The following is a 25,061-nucleotide window of genomic DNA, read 5'->3' as shown; positions in this document are numbered from 1 at the left end:
CATTATCCGATCGAAACGTTTGAGGTCTCATTCTGTAGGTATTTCCGGTTTTTATTCAAATTACTTTATTGAAAGATATTAACATGTTGATGTATTGTTTCAAATTTGATAAACAAATATATATATTATTAACAAAATTAATATAATATTATTAGTGAGAAGGCTGAGCTTAGTGTAACGACAATAATTTTTTGATATTTGGTGTCAGATTTGTCATCAGGAATCTTAAATCACTATTGACAATCTGTTTCTTTTCTTTGTTGCTAAATTGTTGATTAGACTGACATTCACAACATTTGTTGAACATTGAAGATATTTGTTAAAACATGCGTTCGAAGATTTTTAGTACACATTAATCAAACTTTTGGCGCGTTTTTGCGAGTATTGCCCAAATTTGTCTTCGCCCAAAAGCGCCCCCTTAAATCTCTTCAACGCCCACCGGTGGGCGGTACCGACACCGTTGGGAACCTCTGATTTATATTATCCAGAATCAAGATACAAAAAGTATAATATACGAAGACTCTTTCGACTGACTGTATAAACATGGAATGATGTTGTTTGTGCCCTTTTATGGAGCAGTGCGCCATTTTAGCTTCACTCATTGTGAAACGTGTGAAACGAATTATATCAAGTCAGATCTTAATGCTCTCGAGTCAACTTAAAATTTCTATATTGCAAAAGAAGTAGTTCTCGAGACATCGAAACTGTTTAAACTAATTTACGGATACCAATCTTGAAGTTGTTATTTTAACAAATTAAGCAACACGTTGAATAAACACATTGGTTTATTTTAGTGTAATTTGTAAAACTGTATTTACTAGTTAAAATAAATACTCAAGTCATGGGTAACAATAGATAATTCGATGCACATGTACGTGCCTGAATATCCGCGTTTTTCAATAACCGGGTACCCGTGTATTAAAAATACCCGTGATCTTAATTCCTTAATACGCGGTACATGTGTTCCGTGTACCCGTGTATTTTAATACCCGTTCAAAACCGTGATCTCTAACACCCGGATATCGAAATACACGGGTAGCCGGCTATCGAAATAGAGGGATATCCAGGTACGTACACGTCCATCGAAATACACGGGGACGCATACATCGAATTATCTATTGTTACCCGTGACTTGAATATTTATTTTAACTAGTAAATAAAGATTTACAAATTACACTAACAAATTTATTCTTCTTATGTTTATATCTTGTTTATTTATTTATTTTACTGCATATCAATCTTTTCAAAATTAATAAGGATCATTATTTTAGAATAATAACTTTTTTATATAAAAGTTTGTATACAAAAATAACTGGATATTGTACCTGTATAATTCGATGTATGCGTACCCGTGTATTTCCATGCACGTATACGTACCTGGATATCCGTATATTCCGATATCCGGGTACCCGGGTATTAAAAATAAAACACGGATTAAAACACGGATCCATTAATTATCCGTGTAACCGGATATTTCGATACACGTGAAGTAGGCATCTCTAGTTTATTTATATCCTGTGATGGAAACGATCAATTCGATCTAACCGCGTTGACGGTCTTTTAACCTATTCAGTATTCACTCATTCTTAAAAACGTATTCGGATGTCATGATTCTACGTATACGACTCGTTTCCCCTTACCACTAAAAGTCGAATCTAAGCGGATCACAAGGTCAAACAGATTTTTTCCCGTGTCATTCTCGGGCTGATACTCCTACCTTTGGTTTAAGACGCAATATTATTCACGGAAGACCTTGCGTCTGCACGAGCGAAGGTGTACATATGTATTAAATTTGAGTTCCTTCTATTTACTACGAACTACTCTGTAAACGATAAATCATTTTCCTTTCTCTTTTCTGTTGACCTGTGAGCTTGGAATTTATTTTGTCTTATCAAATTTATATATTTCGTATTAAACAGTTTGTTATAGCAATTTATTTTTCCTGTTTTTCATGCTTAAACATATAACATATTCTTTATTTTAACCTTGTATTTTCATTTTCTGTTATTCTTTAACTCTTCGCTGTAACGAATAACAATTACAGAAGCATGTTATCGGAACACCTTCGTATTTAGCGGTTTGAATCCGATTACAACGCAGTTGTTACTAGGGCCGCCACGTGGGTAAGAGGCGCCTGTGTGCAAGAAAAATTTAGCGCTCTTTTCCATGATACATGATTAATAAATTACAACAAATATATATTATACATTATATATTATATAATTATTTACATATTAACCCTCCGAGCTTTGGCTGCCACAAAATTTTCAATTAAATCACTAATATTTAATGTATCTAGAATGTCATTCCCAATAGATATAATTGAAAAGTCAGTTAAGCGTCCTTGAATCGTTGTAAAACATAAATAGTTCTTAATAATTTTTAATTTGGAAAAACGCCTTTCTCCGGAAGCTACCGAAACAGGCAAAGTTAAATAAATTAAGTTTACCACTGCGTGAGAGTAAAAATTCAATGATTTCTGACAATTTCAGATAACTCTATTTTAACTTCCAAAATACCGACGATCGAGACTGTCAATATTACATACTATTTTCAAGCATTAACGATTTTGGAGACAACCTTTTGGACAGCTGGACAAGCTAGCTCACCCCCGTCCGGTTCTTACCTCTACCCGAGCAGTTTGAGCTCTCGGTGATTGAATGATTCATTACACCTTAGTCGTAATGGATAAAAAGTACAAAAATTCTTGTGGCGATATGGCGCCCCTTTGGAGAAGCGCCCCACAGTAGGCGACATCAGGACAAAAATCGATTTTCAATCTTTGTTGAAATGAACGAAATCAATTATTTGATGTCTTTAACAATATGCTAAAGTTTATGAAACACAAATAAAATGAGTTAAAAGTTATTAAATGTAAGTCGATATTTATATTTAAGTATTGTCGTTAACGCTCATCCGTTCAGTTTCGTAGTATTTTTGTGTCTGTTCAAACTCCTCGTACACAGCTAGAGCTGCATGCAAAATTATCAAAAAATTTCCTTATATAGCAATGTATACACTGTATCGTTCACAAAATTTTCAATATTTTTTGAAATATGTATAACAATTATTTTCAAGTTTACTAATTGACAAGCGTATTAGATCGATTTTTAATGAAAAAAGTAAATTTCGGATACATAATTTAATATGTTTGCCTGATTATGTCTGAACGAGACTAGGATAAGTTTTTTCCTTAAAGTATCTTTAAAATGAAGAAACGAACCCCGTTTGCCTATTTTTGCCTATTGAAAAGATATTAATAACTTAATAGTATATGTATTTTCATGTAGACAGTTAAGGGGAATACCCAAAATCAAAAAAAGTTATCTATGTGTGTGTCTATCGTAAAAAAAAATGTCTTGAATTAAGTTCATTGCATGTGTTAATAACATTTTGTAGTCAATAACAAATTGTTATTAAGAAATAAATATATTTAATGCTAAAATGGAATATATACTACTGGATGAGCGAAATACATACATTGTTGGAAAAACAAAGAATATTTAAAAAAACACAAAAAAAAACTTTTCTTAAACTGGTACCTTGTCGCGGTGAAAAGCCTTATAATTGCATCCATTTTCAAATATAATAGCAATTAAAATAGCAATTAAACCAAATTCAGTCACTGTTTAATTCAAAGATAATGTTCAATATTAACAATCCAGAAATCAGCATTAATACTTGATTCACTATTGTTAATTTCACAATTTCAATTTGATATTCGAAATAAGCGATCCTAAAAGCACACATTGGACTAAAAGTATTCAAATAATTTCATTCAGTATTCAATTCGTTATCTGTTTTTGTCCACTTCTTCCAGATTTGACCAGGTTGGATCAGTTATTTTGGATTCCACAATTCTGAATACAAATTCAGAATTAACACCTCTAATAACTCGTGTTGATCAATTTTCAAAAATCCATTCAGTTTTGATTTCTCGGTCCATCGTATTGAATCGACCATTTTAAATTTTATCATTTTGATTCAAAATTTGGAATCTACGCCCAAAACAACCTAAAGGTACCAATATTCTAAACATTTGCTGCAGAATTGACTGAGATACCGAATTTTGTCCATTTTATCCGGATTTCACCCACTATGGCGCCCGTGTGCGGTGCACAACCTGCACAACCTGCACAACCTGCACAACCTGCACAACCTGCACAACTTGCACAACCTGCACAACCGTATGTGACGGCCCTGGCTGTTACCCACGCGTTGAAATCACCGCATTGAAATCATCCAGCGTCCAGTGTGCAAATGACACTCTTCGCATTAAAACTGAATAACTTTTGAACGGAACGAGGTAATTAAAACATTCTTGCAGAAAATTAAAGACAAACAGTTCTAGAATAAGTGAAAAATTTACAAAAACGGCTGAAGAAATTGTTCATCCTGGTATATCGGTGAAATCGCTGGCATTTCCGCGAAAAGTACCCGAGTAGAAATTTTTGTTGGCATAACTGATGAATAGCTAGCGAGTAGCTAATATTTGTAGGCTACTTCTTTTTGCTAGTAACACCCTAACACATTGCTACAAAATTCTGACTAGAAAATTCGAGCTAGTCATTAGTCAGGATGTAGCTACTTTAATCTGGAATAGATGGCGCTATCATCGTACTTTGTTGTTTGAGATCTGCCTATTCTTTTTTAGGTACCAATTAGTTAGTTGTTAGCAAGAGTTTGTAGCAAGAAAGTTGTAACTAATTGCCAGTCAAGACGTGGCTACATTTAATTTTGAATAGATGTCACTTTTTTTTAGGTGATTATTAGTTAATAGAGTTAGTGAAAATTTTGGCCAGATATATCATTGTGTTACTCTGTGATTTCAAATTTCTCTTTTATAATATAGCACTTCCTAATTTTCATAATTCGTGGCCGTTCGATATTAAAGAGTGTTCTAGTAATTTTCAAATTTTTCTTGCATTATTTGACAAAACAGTAGGGAATTAGTTATATAAAAATGAATTAAAAATGAAAAAATGTAATAAAGATAATATATTACTTCTCCTGCATTTCATCCTTATATCATATTATTTTCTTTTTTTATATATTATTTATTATCATGTATATTATTTATATTGTATGATACATTATTATACATATATTCCTTGTAAATTATTTTATTGTATTAAACACCGTTAGATGTATAATATATATTTACAAAATTGTATTACATTTACGTGGAAAATTATAATGTTCCACGAAAATTCGCTACAACAATCTATTTATTTTCTAAGAAAATAATATCTTCATCCTTTCCCCTATATTTTTCCCTTATTCTAAAAAAACTCAGCTACAATCTTTCGCAAGAATTTTTAGATTACCTCACTTGGTTCAATAGTTCTTGATTTTTAATGCGAGTAATCCCATTTGTGTCCAGCACACAATATATCTCTTAGATTACTTGCATGATTTTATTACAAGAAAACCAATTGTAGCATCGATTACTAATTAACTTTCATCGCGACGATAGTTCAGAAAACATTTCTCAAGAATTCTCAAGAGTACGTACCATCTACGTACTAGTGAGATGTTTAACATGTGAACACCAGACACTACAAATAGTTGAAATACAAACTAAAGAAAAAACGAAAGAGCAATATTTGCCAATGGAACCTTTGTCTCCTCAACATTGACTTTCAAAATTCCTACGTTCCGTTTCTAATACGTTTATGTAATACCAAAACGAAATACTGAATCCTAAGAGAATTTTATCAACACTTCCATTCCGTTTGATAAACAATTTCAAATATTTATCTATGTGCACCACTATTAAGACATGTAACCAGTTACTCCCGCATACTCTACTCGTTACCATAACTTGCGAAGTAAGGCTGAAGTCACTTTCATAAGAAATATTACAAATTCTCTCTGTTTATTCATGTTGCTATTTTAAGTAATGGTATTAAATAACTGATGAGAAATTAACAATCACGATCACATATATCTCAAATTATTAGGTTGTCTATATACAGGGTGCTCAGGCTATTACTAGCCAGAGTTTTTCTCGTAAACGATACATATGACGAGACTGCGGATTTTTATGCAAAATTGACTCCACCTTGATATTACGTAAAGAAAATTTTCAAGCAATAAAGTAAAATTACTCGTTACCTATTAGGTTTAGGGCTAATAAAGGTCAATACTTTCTTATTTAGAATTCGATACTCTACCACATTTTTGTATAAAAAATATACCATTTCATTTAAAAAACTGAAGGCCACCTTCATTTCTCAGAAAATAGGACAAATACGAAAGATCTGTATACCTGCTTACATTGCACATAAAAAACAGTATAAATTGTTCTTCTTTCATTTCTTTTGTCATATGTATCGTTTACGAGAAAAACGCTGGCTAGTAATAGCCTGAACGCCCTGTATATTTTATATTAAGTTTCAGTTCGTTTTATTTACTATAAAGTATTCCAAGAACGATAAATTGTTTTCACTTTGTCTTTCCTGTTGAAACTATGAGCTCGGAATGTATATTTCTTATTAAATTTATATATTTCACATTAAAGTGTTTCTTCTGTTTGTTATGAAATACTTCGAAAACGATAAATTATTTTCATTTTGACTTTTTTGTTTCATCTGTAAGCTCGGAATTTATTTTTCTTATTAAATTTATATATTTCATATGAAATTTGACTTCCTTCTATTTATTACAAAATATTCTAAAAACGTAAAATATAATATTATAGAAATATATATTTAATTGAATATATTTGGTTGTCTATTTACATAAACACTGCCACACGAAATAATTGAGTGCAAATCGCGGAAGAAACTTTTGAAACAACCTGATACTTCCATATTTCGCAGCTTTAGTACTTTCATTTGGTATAAACAGTAGAATCAGTAATGCTACTTAAAGTTACTTTCGAAAAGTAGGATATGTTGAGTAATCGCTAATGGCATTTACTAAAGCCTGTGGAAATACTGTTTCGTTAAATTTGTTATACTCGTGTATATGTACTTGTGTAATGTTAACGTTGAAACCCTAATCGATCTGCTTTTGCCTCTGCACTACGTATAAATTTCCTGCCTACGTGTAAAAGAATTTTTCATACAACGTGTAATTTACGAGTCACTCACGGCAAGCGTGTTAGATGCCTTGCATGCGTATACAAATTTCGATTAAGCGTTTCTTTAAACGATATTGCCACATTACGAATTTTTAATTGATTAAAATCCTATGATAAAACTTGAAATGGCCAAGTTATCGTTAAATAGATAGCTCTAAGGCGTATACAATTAGTTTGAATTTAATAGTTAGAAATTCATAGCATTCACAGCAAAACCGCAGGCAGCCTTCGATGAAACAGTCGATTCAGGGAAAGGTGAATCGAAGATGAAGTGACTTCGTCAAGGTTAGCTTTCCGTGGATCTCTGAATCGATTATATTCATATCAAGCTGATTACTATGTGAGAGGAACTCGTTACGTATTGCTGAATAATAACGCGTGTTCCATTCAAATCCGCTGGGGATATTGTTATAACTAGACTGTGGATCTTTATGCATTTATAGGAAATTTTAATGTGCAAGAAATTACAAAATGCAAACAATATGCAAGAATATAAAAAAGATTGAAAATAAAGCTCATGTTATAATATTTGTAACATCATTTTCTCCCTAAAATACCACTGTACAATTTTTTTTGACAATACCATTCAAAAGCTGAGACTTCGAGGAAGTTTTTCCCGAAGAGTGCCCGCCAAACAACTATATCTTTGAAACTGAAAAACGAATACAGGAAAAGTCAAATTTTTAAAAATGTTCACAATGTAAAGTTTGACATAATTTTTCACTTGTTAAATCTACGTAATAAATTTTGGTTCGGTACCAGACAGATGGGAAATTTAACGCTCTTTCCAATGGTATACATAGTTTTAAGTTTACGCTGTAATTTGATGGAGTTATGGCCGTTTAAAGATTGTCAAGTCGAATACACAGAAAAAATATTAAAAGTGGAAATTCTCGAGAATAAGGCGACACAAAGAAAATGTCTGAGAGTAATTTTTTGTTGGAAATTTGTTGTAGAATTTACACCCTGTGTATGTCCGAACTTATACGTAGACACCCTGTATATGTATGTATAGATATAGTAGTCGTAAGGAAAGGATTTGGTCAAAACGATGGGACGCATAGCTCATCGAATTTTTATCCGCTTCACTTGATTCAACGCTTAAATTGAAGGTAATTAGGTTTATATGCTTATGAACATAGACTCTTAATGAATTATTATTACAGCATAAAGTTATTCCAAAATAACGGCCGACATGTATCGTTCATTTTCATGTCTCTTGCCGCCATTTTTGCAATTAACAATTTTTTTTTGTAAATTGATGTTCATACGCATTTTACGTACCTACTAAAGAAAAAAATTTTCTGATTTTACCTATCAGATGTTTTCCCAGAGCTCCACGTATCCCACCTTTTTTACCGAATTCTTTCCTTGCGACTACTATATCTATATATGTACAGTGGGTGTAGAAAGTATTCGTACACCAATCAATCTTCAAAAAAACTATGTGAAATTGTAATTTATTAACTCGTTTTTTTATAAACAATGATATTCTACATATTCTTGGAAATCTCTAGAATAGATACAGTACGAAGAGATTAGTTATTTTGTATAAGTGAGAAATCAACAAGAAAAAACAATAAATCGATAGAAATACAGAAGCAATAAGTATTCGTACAAGTGTTAAATTTTTAAAACTTCGTTTAAAAAGAAACGAAATTTACATTAATTTATAAATAATTAATACTTCGTGGGATTTCCTTTTGATTTTATAATTACTGCAACTCTTCTAGTATTAAATTAATTATCATAAATGTCGATGTTATTCGGGGTGGGATCTTCTTTCATTCCTTTATTAAAGCATTATTTAAGTCTTTTTTACTGGAAATTTAATGTTTTGTAATTCCCACGAAGCAATAAACTGATGTGCTTGTGTTACAAATTCTACTGTAAATTTTTCGTCATAAGAACCGTGCGAATACTTATTCCTTCTATATTTCTACCAATTTTTCGTATTTTCTTGTTAATTTCGCAAATTATATAAACTAGTAATTGTTGTTTGAACTATATTCTAGAGATTTCCGAGAATGTGTAGAATGTCATTGATTATAAAAAAAGGAGTTAATAAGCTACAATTTCACACAAAAGTTTTTTGGGAAATTCATCGGTGTACAAATACATTCTACACCCACTGTAGACATTCAAATTAAATCTCCACTGTCAAATTTTTTTTTTTTTGAATGTCCCTTTATATGTAAAAAAAGTTTCAATAACAAAAATGAATTATATCTGGAAACATATATGCATTAGAAAAATACATTAGCTGGATCAGACTCCCCCCTTAAAAGAAAGCCTGTCTGATCTTCGAAATAGAGTGACACGTGTTTTATTGTTCATATTTTATAGATGCTTGCGTTCATGCATGTCTTTATACTTTTTCTCGAATTTTCACTTCCATAAATGCATAAATATCCGTAGTCTAGTAATAACGTTTCGATTTAAAGCATTCTTGTAGAGAGGCCAACAGAAATTTTTTATCTTTTGGTTTTCTAATCTAATTTGCATTTGAAATACAAGAAAAATAATAGAAAAATTTTATTTGATCTTCTATTTGATCTTATTTATTTCATGGGTCGTGATAATGAATTCTCAATTTTATTTAAAAATTTGTACGCGCAAATTTAGATTACTTTCATGATTTTATTATAAGAAAACCAATTTGTATTCGAAATACAAGGAAAATGGAAGAAAAACTTCATTTGTTCTTGTAGACTGATATAGGTTATGTAAATATATTCTTAATTCTATTTAAAAGTTCACGTGTGCAAACTTATTACTGACTATATGAAAATAAATAAAATTTAAATTAAAGGGAGTGAAGTAGTTTATTCTCGTAGAATCCTCACGGACTTTTTCTTGGGGCTCCATTTTGGACCATTGCAGGAGTTAATCACGTTTTTTTTATTATATTTTTCATACATTTCCCTATCTACTTTTACCCTCTATAAATACTATTGGACTGCGCAATGTTTATGTAAATTCTTATTTTCATAGATACAGAAGACGAATTTAAGCTAAAGAAAAAGTTTGTCCTATCTTTTGAACGATATAGCATGTATATTATTAATATTTTATATAATTTTGCATTAATTAATTATTTTTCATACATTTCCCCATATTTTCATTTGTCATGAATGCATAAATATCTCATCATTTCAAATCTAAAATGAAATCATTATAAATATTAGGAAACTAAGAATTCTGAGTATACTTTAAAATAAAATAATGTTTCTAAGTATTATCATTATACTGTGGATCTTTATACAAAATAAAATCGTTGTAAACGTACCTACATAAACTGAACCTAGATAGGAATTTATTTTACTCTGTAAATGTAATAATATAAATTTTACTTTCGATACTTGTTCATATTATTGCTTACTGTATGCATTTTCCAGTTTCTTGTACATTAAAATTTCCCACAAATGCACAAAAATTCGCAGTCTAATCATTATATAATATAATATAATATAATATAACATAATATAATATATTATAATATAATATAATATAATATAATATCGAAGTTTTATAATTACCATTCTGTTTTTAAATTCCATGCAAGAAGCAACAGAAGCATCGATATTTTCTCGTAACAGAAACATTGGCTTTCTATTAAGCATGAAAATAGAGAAAGGAAGCTCTTCAAAGTAATTAGTTCTAGTCCCTCCGATAAGTATTACATCCGTCATTGTCGATTTCCATCAAATTTACATCGTATACGCCGGAACTTTCAGTGATTAGGAAATTCCTTTGGCATGATTCCAGGAAAGTTACTTGTAGTCAGCAATGTCACGCTTGTTTTTACGACTACTGTAAAGTACGAATCTAAAAATACTTTCGAAACGCACGGAGCAATTCAATGGTAATTCGCGATGCAATCCCACGAGGATCAGCGAGGTATATATTTTATTTTATCAACGTCCCTAACGAACGTCGGCTTCGGGGCTTCCCCCATCCGAGATGCTAAATATAAACATGTGTGTGGATGTTGACGCAATATAAGTCTTTTCGTCAATCGTTGTTAACATGAACTAGCTCTTCAGGTTTGGGAACTACGAGGAACTACGAGGAACTACTTTCAGCTAATTACTAGAACTAGTCGAACGAGCATTATGGAAGCGAACAAAGGAATAGAAACAGTGGAAACAGGTGCTGAAAACTCTAAGGCAGTGGTTTCCAAACTTTTTGAAAGGCGCCCTCCGTGGAATTGAATTGAAAGTGTTGAACAATTTTTCCCTATACATGTACGTGTTGGTCGATTTTAGTTTCCGAGATATTTGCAAAAATGTTCAGTAATATTGGACTATACGTAGCTGCTTAAGGCTCGCGCAACAGGCCGTTATTTCTTGTTTATTGTTTTGGAAAACACAGTAAAGTCAGTAAACTCGTTCCGAAAGTTTGTAACATAAACGATCTTTATTCATACAGTAAAAAAACGGGGGTCTGGGGGCTCGCCTTCGTTCGAGGGTTTGGGGGCGAAGCCCCCAACTACACATACTGCAGCGCACCTCGCAGGTATGTATACACGGTTACTCTGAGGAATGTATATATATTCTTTTGAAGGGGATCAAGGGGGCGCTGCTCTCCGCCAAACAAGGGGTTTGGGGGGCGTAGATCCCCAGCACGAGTATAGTTTCGAGGGGTATGCTTTTTAAATTTTCTGAAAGGTTTTTCAGTTGAAAGCATACGCCTCGAAACTATACGCGCGCGGGGGATCTCCGCCCCCTAAACTCCTTGCTTAGCGGAGAGAGCGCCCCCTCGACACCCCTCAAAACAATATAAGTACAGGATGCAGCAAAAAACTTTATTTTTCCACAATAACAAAGTACATCAGAGTAACCTCAGAGTATCGTGCATTCACGACAAGTTGGCGAGGCAAACTCATTTTCTTTCTCACTCTGTCCCCCTCTCCTGCTACCATGTGCTACGTCGTTTATTGGCTACGGCCAGTGACAAAGGACGACCGCGAACATTTCGAGACAGAATGAAACAGAATGACGACTATACAGTATCGGCGTAGCCTCCTAATCAAAGTGCCGACTATTACAGTCTTATAAACACTTACAAAGATAACGAAAACCCGAGAATGATTAGCCACGCCAATGCTGTGAAATCAATTCGTCTCACTCTGTCCCGATATGCTCGGCGTCGTCTCTTGTCACCGGCCGCAGCCAATGACAACACAGCACATGGTGCCAGGAGAGGTGGAACAGAGTGAGAACCGTGTCCTTGGCTCGCCAACTTGTCGTGAACGCACGATAACCATATACACAGCTGCGAGGTGCGCTGCAGTACGCGTAGTTGTTGGGGGATTCGCCCCCAAACCCTCAACCGGGGGCAAGCTCCGGACCCCCATTTCTTTACCATACGAATAAAGATCGTGGATGATACATGCTCTCGGAACAAGTTTGAACTGTTTTAGTGTGTTTTTATGTGCTATGCAGAGTGTCCTAAAACTCGCGTAGGAGCCGGAAATGGGGGGTAGCTGAGACGATTCTGAACAACAATTTCCTTTGCAAAAGTGTGAGATGGGGCTTCATTTTTTAATTATTAGCGATAAACACCAACCAATCACAGGGCCCGATTAGCGCGCGCTCAGTCGCGAGAGCATAAACTCGAGCCAAGACTGGCTGGTTGCGCTAGGTCGCCGCGTAGCAGACTGAGCGCGCGCTAATCGGGCGCTGTGATTGGTCGGTGTTTTTCGTTAATAATTCAAAAATAAAGTCACATCCGACATTGTTGCACAGGAAATTGTTGTTCAGAATCGTCTCAGCTGTCCCCCATTTCCGACTCCTACGCGAGTATTGGGACACTCTGTATATAGCGTGTTCGTATATGTAAATGTATGATCTTCGTATGCTAATAACTTTTTTTATAAAAAAACGTCCGACGACTAAAACCTCTTGAGTGTTACTCAGGAGTATACCCTTGGCAATATATGCCAAGGTCAAGGTCATCGAAGCTGCCTCCCCTAAACGTAAGGTTTACCAATGTGAAAGGTTTCATCGCGATCGGTTAATTACTTGACGAGTTACATCTAAGAATAGAAATTTTGTAATAACAATGCCTATAAACATTTAAAAAATTCATAAATGTTTGCAAATTCGAACAGCATGAAATCAGCTGTCATTAAATGTGGAAAGTTCCATCTCGATTAGTAAATTCCTCGCCGAATTACACCATATAATAGCAATTTTGCAATAACAATAGTTATAAACAATAAAAAAGTTCATATGTGTTTGCAAATGTGATCATCGCGAAAACCTGTCCGGCAGCAAAATGTAAGGGTTTCATTGATTCCATCGATTTCAGGCCAAGCATACGTGAAATAGTACGCTTTTTGCGATAAAAAGTTATATAAAGTAGTAAAAAATAAAATAAGACCAAATGTCTTGTTATGGTACCAAGTGGCAGTGATGCTCTATCAGATGCAAGAAGTTTCAATTCGAGTGGTCTATCCGTTTCGGAATAAGAAGGAGTACAACATTTTTTTTTTTTTTTAAACAGGTAAAAAATGAGAAATCGCAAAATGTCTTGATAACGGGACCACCGGGAAGACATACTCTACAAGATGTAATGGATTACATTCCGATTGAAAAACATTGTAATCGGAATACATACATTAACAAAAAAAAAAAAAAGAGGATAGAAAATGCACATGTCGAATTGAGTAATCTCCTCCTTTTCGAAGTCGGATAAAAATGACCTAAAGTGAATCGTTATACGACCTTAAACCTGTCTGCTTATTTGTGAACTACAAGGTGATCCGCTCGCTAGTAGGTACAATAGACCAGCTCTGGCCAACACGCGGCCCGCCGGGTGATTTTATATTTCTACTAAAACTTTTATTTCTCGTTGTATATGTGCAAAAGATATTAAATAAATAAAAATTTGCATGTGTCATTGCTATAATGCGCACGTGCGATTACGAACTCCATTTCTATATCTGATATCTACGAACGCCAAATGTTGCTGAATGAATCGGTTTCAATAGGCAACCACCAGTAACGTTCATTTGTAATTTGAAGACAGTTAATGTGTGTGAAGTTAGCCCCGCACTTTTCGAAGTTTGAGTTTTTCTTTCGTGTGCCGTATTGTGCTATATTTGTGCTGAAATGTGTCGTAAATAAGAGATCGATAACATCAATAACAATTAAGAAAAGAAATAAGCGAAATAAGCCGAAGCTGTCGGCAAAAATCAAACAATGTGGGAACTCCATGATAAATGCACACTTTCAATCCCGAGCTTGTGCATTTATCGAGGCATTACTGCACTCCGCTACCTGTAAGCGCGTGCGAATGCGAATGCAAATTCTTAACGTCTGATTCCTAACTTTGTCAACGCTGCGAAATCTGGCGATCTGACGAGATTTTGTAATGGGGAAAAGTTCTTGTGCTAGTCTAGCACAATCCGACCGAATCGAACAAAATTCGGAAATATCAAAATTTTTAATCACCGCCACCTTTTTTTGTTAATTTTTATTGACCCTCGCATTAAAATTCAACATTCTTTTATCTGCAAAATGAATAGGGATATCGAGTTTCTATCAATGGCACAAGGTAGCACAAGTTAGTACGCATCTTTCTATAGAAAAAAAAGTTTGTTTCGGCAAAAGTGCGGGGCTAGTATAATTTTGGTTGTATTTCTTTTCTTAATTGTTATTGATGTTATCGATCTCTTGTTTACGGCACAATTCAGCACAAATATAGCACAACACGGCGCAAAAAAGGAAAACTCAAAATTCGAAAAGTGCGGGGCTATCAAAAATTTTGTTTTGTTCAATTTTCTTGAGTACGCTTTGACTTACAGAGTTGCGGTTTACGGCACAGTTCAGCACAAATATAGCACAACACGGTACAAAAAAAAAAACTCAAAATTCAAAAAGTGCGGGGTAACTTCATACACATAGACAGTTATGCAATAAATGAATAAAGAAACAATCCACACATTTTTTAGTAATAGAGGAGAGTGGAACAATGACGTCGAGCGGTATTTTGTATATGTATCATATTTTTTAACCTAATGTTAATGTTATTTTTTAACTTATATGTTTACCTAAAGTGCGTGCCGCTGTATCGTTACGCGTCATCGAAGTGGCCCGTGAAACTATTTGAGTTGGCCAGGCCTGCAATTAAAGCTGTCGGAAAGATCGAATATTCAAGCGGCTTTCAATCGAGTCAAACCGGGACCCGATTTCCGAGCCGAGTCGAGTCCCTGAAGAAACCGAGTAGCTTGAAAGATTCAAGCTACCCGAAAGAAACCAAGTAACATGAATTTTTCAAGCTATCCGAATAGAACCGAGCGGTCCGAATAAACCAAGCGGCCCGAAAGAACCGGGTAACTCGAATAGTTTCATGCTTTTCCGAGTACACATGTTAGTCCGCCGCCGGGCAACAATGGTATCATAAAAAGGACGTAGCAAACTAGACCCAAAGAAGGTCGACCATCATTTTCCGTATTTCTTATCGGATCTTATTAACGGATGTATTACCAATCGATTCCTTATGTTATCCCGATGAGAATGGTACCAGACACGATAAAATTCGGATTATTTAGAAGGAAATTATACAGAAAAAATGATTTGCACGCTTTTTGTCTATCTTCGTTAAAAATAGTCCGATTTACATAGTGTTTAGTAGCGTTTTCATCAGGAAAACGTAAGGAATCCATCGGCGTCACTCCCATAATAATACGATGCATATGAAGTGAAATCGGGTGATTAATGAAAGCCATAAACCAAGGGTTGAACCATCCAAAGCGTACGTGCGCCGACTTTACCCACGACGGACCTCAAAGGGTCCGAGCATTAAAGTGTAAAATGTTTGTCATGATATGTTCACTTTTTGTTGTGTTTTATAAAAGTTAAAGAAATAAATTGCTCTAGTGAATTCCTGATGTTATACTGATGAAAATGGTACCAAACACGATATAATATCGATTAATTTTAATTATTAACAAAATAAGCGTAGAATTGGAAAAAGATTTTTCTCTGCTGTGTAACAGCATGGTCTGTAGAATTTACATTACACGAATAATTTTTTCCGTATAGTTTCCTACTAAATAATCCGAATTGTATCGTGTCTGGTACCATTCTCATCGGGATAACATAAGGAATCGATTGGTAATACATCCGTTAAGATCCGATAAGAAATACGGAAAATGATGGTCGACCTTCTTTGGGTCTAGTTTGCTACGTCCTTTTTATGATACCATTGTTGCCTGGCAGCGGACTAACATGTGTACTCGGAAAAGCTTGAAACCATTCCGCCGCTTGGTTTTTTCGGACCGCTCGGACCGTTTCTTTCGGGTAGCTTGAATCTTTCAAGCTACTCGGTTGTTTCAAGTACTCGACTCGGCTCGTGACTTCGAGTCGAGTGCAACTCGGCTTGATTTTTTCGGGTACTTGAACAGCCCTACTGCAATAGACAGCCACAACAATAGACGACCGTCATTGTAGATTTTATGACGGCGACCCTCGCAACGAAAGCGGCTGTATGGGTGAAAATATGTGTGCCGAGGACGTTTCTGCTCGGTACACGCATTTTCACCTACAGTGGGTGTAGAATGTATTCGTACACCGATCAATTTCTCAAAAAACTTTTGTGTGAAATTGTAGTTTCTTAACTTCTTTTTTTGTAATCAATGATATTTTACATATTCTCGGAAGTCTCCAAGATAGATATAGTCCAAACAACATTTACTAGTTAATATAATTTGTGAAATTAATAAAAAAATGCTAAAAGTGGGTAAAAGTATAGAAGCAATAAGTATTTGTACGATTCTTATGACGAACCATTTACAGTATAGTTTGTGATGTAAACATATTAGTTTATTGCTCCGTACGAATTAGAAAACATCTAATTTCCAGTAAAGTACTTTTAAAAAAGATTCTAATAGAGGAATTGAAGAAAATCCCACTTCGAATAACTAATAATTTAGTTAATTTAACGCTTAGAAGAGTTACAATAATTATAAAATCAAAAGAAGAGCCCACGAAGGAAGTATTATATACTTGTAAATTAATGTAAATTTCTTTTTTTTAAAGATGCTTTAAAAATTAGACAGTTGTGCGAATACTTATTGCTTCAATATTTCTATCGATTAATTGTTTTTTTCTTGCTAATTTCGCAACTTACATAAATAGCTATTTCTTTTTGTAATCTATCTATTCTAATGATTTTCGAGAATATATAGAATGTCATTGTTTATAAAAAATAAGTTAATAAATTACAATTTTACACAAAAGTTTTTCTGGAAATTGATCGGTGTACGAATACTTTCTACACCCACTGTATACAGCCGCATTCGCTGGAGAGGTCACCGTCATAAAGTCTACAATGACGGTCAACTATTGTTGTGGTTGTCGATTGTGTCTACTAGAGACGGGATCACCCTGTACTTTGTGACATAAACAAGAAGGGTCTAAGAACCTTCTTCTTACCCAAGCAATGGCCTTGAAACAATTAAACTTCTCTCACCATTATGAGAGGAAATAATTATCCAAATAACACTCGATTTCGATTCAACAAGTGTTGGAAATTAATAAATTCATGACTTCACACGAAACACCCACGCAATGATAACACAATGTTATAATTTATCTGGACATCTGAGGATTTCTTTGTTCCACCGAATTAAACTAAAAAGCCAGAGTGAGTCACAGTGTCTCCAAACTGGACCAAACATCTCTATCATCGGTACGGGACTCACCTGTATCATAAGTTGCAGCCTAGTCTGCGGATCCATATCTTTCTTCTTCCTGACCAACACGAAAACATTGCTAAGGCTCTGACAGCTAAGCAGCAGCTTGTATATCAGCACCTTTCCCATGAATCCAGTGCCGCCGGTGACAAAAATATTTCGGCCGTGAAACCATTCTGATATAGACGGAGTATCCGATCCCATTTCTGTGAAACCTGCGCGAGAAAAGGAAGGAGATTAGCAACATGCACGCGAAGTCATTGGAGCTCGACGTTTGTTCTTTGTCTGGCGAAACACTGGTAAGGTATTCCACGAATGGAAAACGTGGAGAAATCGAAAGAATTCTATTCAATTTTCTATCATTTATATATATTATACTATATATCTTTGTATATCAATTAAAAGTCTATTTTTATTTGTAATTTATTTCATCCTTGTTTCAAAATCCTCTGTCTAAATATTATAAAATTATATAATATAACATATAACTTCTATAACCATTCTGTTTTTAAATTCATTGAATGAAAATAACGATTACGAATCCTTCGCACGACTTCCAGGATTTTTTGTTCCGGCAATGACTTTTAAATTGTTTGACGTAAAACGACTGACGAACACTGAAAACCAGGAACTGAATAGTTGAATGCTAAAGATGACATTACAGAAACGATTGCGTAACAACACTTTTCGGTACATGTCGAGTATTATTTTAACGTAGAAAGTGAAACTACATGATTGTCATGAAACGAATAATAAAATCTGAGAGTGCATTAACTATGAGTACAGAATAAGTGAAGATGAAGATTTCATTAAACTTTTCTTTTATTAAACAGGATAGAGAGAAGATTATCGAATCTTTTTTCGTATTAAATTTAATTTCCTCCAAGATTTATTTAGAACATTTCTTCAAATTCTTGCAAGGAGTGAATAAAAGATCACAATTGTAATTTGAATAATAGATGGGAATCAGACAGAAATATTAAGATTTCATTAAATTTCTTTTATTAAACAAGATAGAGAAAACGTTTAATTAACCTTCTTTGTATCAAATTTAATTTCCTCCAAGATTTATTTAGAACACTTTTTAGAATTCTTGCAAGTAACGAACAGAATATACAAATTGAAATCTGAATTATAAATTCAAATTCAAACAAATCACACTCTGAGGTAAACATACTAGAATTTGTATTCGTCATTCGTTTGACGAATGATTGCCACAAAACGGTGTGCCACTTTGGTATCGTTTTCCACGAAAAATTTTAAGGTAACATGACAGTGAAAATGAATTCTTTCGGCGTATGGTTGCTAAACCATAATTCGTTTTATTGCATTAATTGTTAGCTTAACGGGGTCATCCCGTCTGACGGCCGTTTTTTTTAACGTTTTTTCGGAATTTTTTATAGCGAAATGAAAAAGCACAGAGCTTCCAAATTTTTACTATATATTTATTCAAGCCTTTAACTGTAACTTTGAATTTTTTTAAGCAAAAATAGAATGTGGACCACGAGATATATCTCTCGTATGGCACCCATATAAAAAAAAGATAAGTGAACGGCGTCCATGTTTCCGGCAGTCTGGCTAATCTGAAATAAAAAAAACAAATTGCATGTTAATCTGTAGGTAGATGGCTATCGCTCGAACTAGGATTTTTGAAAAATATTCAACCGTTATCTTTTTTCACAAAAAAGTAGTCACAAAAGATCATGAAATTTTGGGTCTTGATGTTTAAAAGCATATAAAAAATTGAATTTTCAAGATTTTTAAAAAATCCTAGTTCAGCGATAGCCATCCATCTACAGATTAACTCTTTGGAGCACGGTGGGATTAAAAGTGTCCCACCTTTTTGATGATCCGTAATGCATGGTGGGACATTTTTAATCCAACCTCGAAATTTTGCAATAACTGCATGTGTATAGGTGTGATACCTTTATTAATAAAAATATAACACTTTTGTTTGATTTAAAACGCAATAAAATTCCTGTGCAACATGGGTCTATTTTATGACCTGAATTCCTGTGCCGCGAAGAGTTAATATGCAATTTGTTTTTTTCATTTCAGACTAGCCAGCCTGCCAGAATCATGGACGCCGTTCACCTACCTTTTTTTTTACAAGGGTGACATACGAACGATAAATCTCGTGGTCCACATTCTATTTTTGCTTAAAAAAATTCAAAGTTATAGTTAAAGGCTTGAATAAATATATAGTAAAAATTTGGAAGCTCTGTGTCTTTTCATTTCGCTATAAAAAGTTCCGAAAAAACGTTAAAAGAAGCGGCCGTCACACGGGATGACCTCCTTAACTATCCAAGAATGCACTGACAAAATTTCAAAGCGAAATTCGCATTCGTTTCAATTTTATGAGCATAAAACCAAGCACTCTTTGGGTACAGGGTACAGGCTTGAGCGCACAGCAAGTAAGGCGGAGCACTACCTCAGGTAGTGATCGCTTTACAGCAAAGTCTCCTTAAATGCACAAGCTCGAGACTGAACTTGTGCGTTTATCGTAGAGTTCGTATATTTTCTGATGTTTGCAGATGAGCTTCGAACGTAGAAAAGGACAGCGAATAAAGAAGAGGACGAAGCGAGAACACCAGGGCATGTCGATGAGTTTGGTCGTTGACGCGTAAAAACGCGTTTTTCTCAAAATGACTTGATTCACATTTGCGAGAAGCCTAATTCAAAAAGTAATGAACCGATCATTATGAAAATTGATAGTACGATTCTTTACGAAATGCCAGAATGTATAAACCAACTTTTAAGATGATATCATGATTTTAAGGGTGTTTTTTTTTAGCATAATTAATGAAAAAAATTGTGAAAATTCAAGTAAATTTTTCAAAAACCTGTCAAATTTTTTATTTTTATTATTCTTACTTGCGTTGAGGTTCATATTCTTAGAAAATAAGTTATTAATATAAAATGAAAACGATATTTCCTTATGTTAGACTCATCCTACGCTAAATCGATCATTTTGTTTCTTAAATGTCTCCAATTCTGGACAAAATGGGATATGATAGTTTACGTCAATATAGGGGTAAGTTACATAATCTTTTTAATTAGTTTGAAATCGTTATGAGAATCTAAGGTTTTGAATTTTCTAATTCCTGCTTATTTTCATGTAAATGAGTTATAGGTTTGAATTTTTATCTCTAGAACTGTTCATCCTATTGATCTACTTTCTTTTTTTTTTATTCGGGAAGGATTACTATTTCCGAATATATTTTTATTCGGTTGACAACTAATTTTAGCAATATAAAAATAAAAATAAGTTATTAATGTAAAATTAAAACCTCTTTGATTTCTAATGAAAACTGGAATGACAACACGTCCCGCAATTGGAGAACTTTAATTACGACCTCCAGCGGACATCAGTGCGTAACACTAATTTTCGCTGAAATTATTCTTTACATTTTTTTTAGACGCAGCAGTATATACAGACAATTAACAATTGCATCATTTCTTTAAATAGAAATGCACAGATCGATTCTTCTGTTCATTCTACGTAAAAAATCATTAGGGTACCATGGCACAAAAATTATTAGATCTCGAAATATTTTCAAAAAATATCATTATTGAAGATGATGCTCAAACGCTTCATGACTAGTAAGGTAAACACTCATGTAAAGGTAAACACCCTTTCGACATTGTTATTATATCAGAAACTGATTTGTACGATTAAGCATTTTATCATTCAGTAGCAATTGACGTATCGTAACTCGAGTACGAAAACTAAGAATTTGAAAAAGTGTAACTGTATTTCACTAAATACAAGAAAATGTATTTTACTAACAGTGAGAAACGAGATATGTACGACACTTTTGTGTTGCATGATGCAGATAATTTAAAGGCAGTTATGCAAACATTAAAAAAAATCTTATCAGAAATGTTTAGAATGTAATGGAGAAGCGTTTGAGCATCTATATATATATAAATAATATAATATATATATATATATATATATTCAGTAAATAAAGTTCGCTCATAAAAAAAATGTGTTATTTTTTTGCATTTTTTAATTTTGTAATGATTACTGAAGGGGTCAAAGGACTTTTCCAAATATAATTCAATTTTCATAACTTGCTACGTACAGACGATCAAAATAATCCGCATACGCCCTTCTGGCGTTATCATCAGAGATAGGTAAGACTGTTATTTAGATAGAATTTCCAAATAATTAATCAAAAATAAACAATTTTCTTTATCTATTACTCGTTAACTTTTTAAATAATTGCTGTGTTCGAACATATATAATCTTATTTTGTATGATCAAGTTTTCCTCCTGAAGGATGCTCTACTTGTTTCTATAATTTTACAAGTAAATTACTCAGACAAAGAACGGAAGAGAAATAAATTCAGTACACAAACTTTTATTGTCACTTATTAATTCAAAGGTGCAAAGGTGCAAAGGTGCAAAGGTTATATGAAAATTCACAATGAATAACTAAACATTTAACTTTTGAACTGTATTACTTGTTATTTGTTTCGATAAACATTTACCTATTTCCGATCATCATGTGCAGGGAGAATCATAGTGAATTATTTATCCAAGTAGGTTATTAGGTAGGCATATGTAGACTTTTATGAGTGATTGTTGCGCGCACTTATGAAATCACTCTAAACATCAGTATTACGTAAATTAGTGCTCTCGAAGCTGAAACTGATGAATACTTTGGAGTTTCCCTACTCCCCTATGCAACGACTGACCGCGATATTAATGCATACATCGCATTTGTGTACTTACGTATGTTAATATACAAAGATTGATACCGTTTCGATGACTAAACATGTTTTGAAAAATATCATACAGTCGAAGATTAATTAATTTTTGTGAATTTCATTGAGACGATGGTATTCTTAAATTACTGTTTATTTAAAAATTAAAATGAAAATATTATTCATGTATTATTCACTTTGGGACAATAAATCATTCTTGTTCAATAATCAATTGATCGTAATTATTTATCAGACATTTTGCAATTTAAAGTTAATTATATTATACACATGTATACAAATTATAAGATTTGCACAACTTGAAACGGTCAACCAAACCGTGAATGTCCCGACGTGTGACCGACTTTGACATTGTTCATGATACGCACTATTGAAAATTAAATCATAAGACAAAGGGTTAATTTGTTAATTGTACCTTAGCTATATTACCTATACATGTATACAAATCATAGAACGTCCGTGATTTGCACAAGTTCAAACGCTCAACTAAACCATGAATGTCCTGACGTGTGACCGACCTTGTTATTGTTTATAGAACGCGCTATTGTAAATTAAATCGTAAGGCAAAGGGTTAAGTAGGAGTACATATACTTTCGTCCGAGATTCCCACGCGCACTTATAAAATCATTCCAAACGTTAGTAATATGTAAATTACACTAATTTACAGCCAAAATGTAAATTCAATCCCATAACTTTTTCTTATGTATTTTGGGCTGCTAAATTCGAAAGTCATAATGAAAAATTCTTCTATGGATAGGCTTTTTTTTATATTCCATACCCATTTTTGCATAATTTATCAGCAATTATTCAACAACTTTATTATAATAAGAATAAAAATAAGAAAGGTTTCACCAAGATATCAAAACGAATGGAATGTGGGATGAAAGAATGTTGGGAGACTACATTTAGTTCCTCATCAGAAAAACAGAACCACAGAAGAACAGAAGACAAACCAAAGGCCAACATTATTTCTAATCGTATTTCTAATCGAAATGAATTAAATAAACGTTTCCTATATAAATAGGAGAAAAATACAAAAACAGAGCAAAAGTGGAATTTTTGAACCTTTACTCAATTATTCCTAAGTCCGGTATTTATCTACGAATTTTCTTTAACAGAAAAGCTAGTTTTCTTCGTAAAAGTGTGATCTATAGGTAAACAATAAGAAACTGGACATAATTTAAAGAAATTTTTGTGTTCTATTTTAACCGAAAAAATCGAAGTTTCTCGTATATGTATATTGGCCCGTAACACTTAAACTATTGAATCGATTGGAAAACAATGTAAAAAGCGATTGTTAGAAATTCGATTACCTTTAAAATGGCATCTTACGTGACCCAATCGGACGTTTCTAATTCGATATATGGCCTAAAATGTGAACGTATGTCAGAAAAAAATCGAAAAAAATTCAAAAATTCATATAAGAAAAGCCTATCTATAGAAAAATTTTCATTGCGATTTTCGAGTTTAGCAGGCCAAAATACATAAGAAAAGAATTGTGGCATTGAATTCACATTTTTTTTTTTAATTTTGCAAACTAGTGTTAGTGGTCTCCAAGTTGAAACTGATGAGTACTTTGAGGTTTCCCCACTCCTGTATGCCACAGTTGACCGCGACACTAATATAAACGTCGCGTTTTTGCACTTACTTACGCATGTTAATGTACAAAACTTGATATCGCTTGGAATTTATTATAATTTTCTCTTCTTCATGTTTATTTAAATGTTTATTGACCGACACAAGTACCGCCTATCCATTTACATCGATACTTCATAGATTGACAGCACCTATATATTTACACATACACACATGCAATAAGTGGTACTCTTTTATCACATTAAACAATATTTAAATGGAAATACAAAACATTTACGGGTTAGATTATTTCTTCAGTTTAACAATCTCGTTTCCAGGAAAAGTTTCTTTTGTAAATATGAACTAACGTGCACTATCCTTTATTAGAAAGTGTTCTCTAGAATGACTCGATTCGAAATTATCTACTAACATACAGTGCCTGACAAAATGATAGAACGTTTGATGGAATTGTATATTTCATACAGTTGGTGTAGAATGTATTCGTACACCGATCAATTTCCCAAAAAACTTTTGTCTGAAATTGTACTTTCTTAACTTCTTTTATTATAATCAATGATATTTTACATATTCTCGGAAGTTTCTAAGATAGATATAGTCTAAACAACATTTATTAGTTAATATAATTTGTGAAATTAACAAAAAAATGCGAAAAGTGGGTAAAAGTATAGAAGTAATAAATATTTGTATGATTCTTATGACGAACCATTTACAGTAGAGTTTGTAACGTAAACACATTAGTTTATTGCTCCGTACGAATTAGAAAACATCAAATTTACAGTAAAGCACTTTTGAAAATGGCTCCAATAGAGGAATGGAAAAAGATCCCACTTCGAATAACTAATAATTTAGTTAATTTAACGCTTAGAAGAGTTACAATAATGATAAAATCAAAAGGAAATCTCACAAAAGAAGTACTACATACTTGTAAATTAATGTAAATTT

At 33.3% G+C, this 25,061-nt stretch overlaps 2 protein-coding genes across 2 annotated transcripts in view; one reads left to right on the top strand and one right to left on the bottom strand.

Moving 5' to 3' along the window:
• LOC128872849 (putative fatty acyl-CoA reductase CG5065) overlaps window positions 1-18,007 on the bottom strand; it is a 35,982-nt gene extending 17,975 nt beyond the window's left edge. The window contains exon 1 of the mRNA XM_054115939.1: window positions 17,802-18,007. Coding sequence (XP_053971914.1) covers window positions 17,802-17,996 — 195 coding nt within the window. The 5' untranslated portion in view covers window positions 17,997-18,007. The remainder of the gene's footprint in view (window positions 1-17,801) is intronic.
• The window catches only part of LOC128872848 (calcium homeostasis endoplasmic reticulum protein), a 65,740-nt gene that overhangs the window by 20,321 nt on the left and 20,358 nt on the right, over window positions 1-25,061 (top strand). The window lies entirely within an intron of this gene.

Source organism: Hylaeus volcanicus, chromosome 2 (assembly GCF_026283585.1).
Source record: "Hylaeus volcanicus isolate JK05 chromosome 2, UHH_iyHylVolc1.0_haploid, whole genome shotgun sequence".
Taxonomy (NCBI): Eukaryota; Metazoa; Arthropoda; class Insecta; order Hymenoptera; family Colletidae; genus Hylaeus; species Hylaeus volcanicus.
This window is presented reverse-complemented; position numbering and strand designations above follow the sequence as displayed.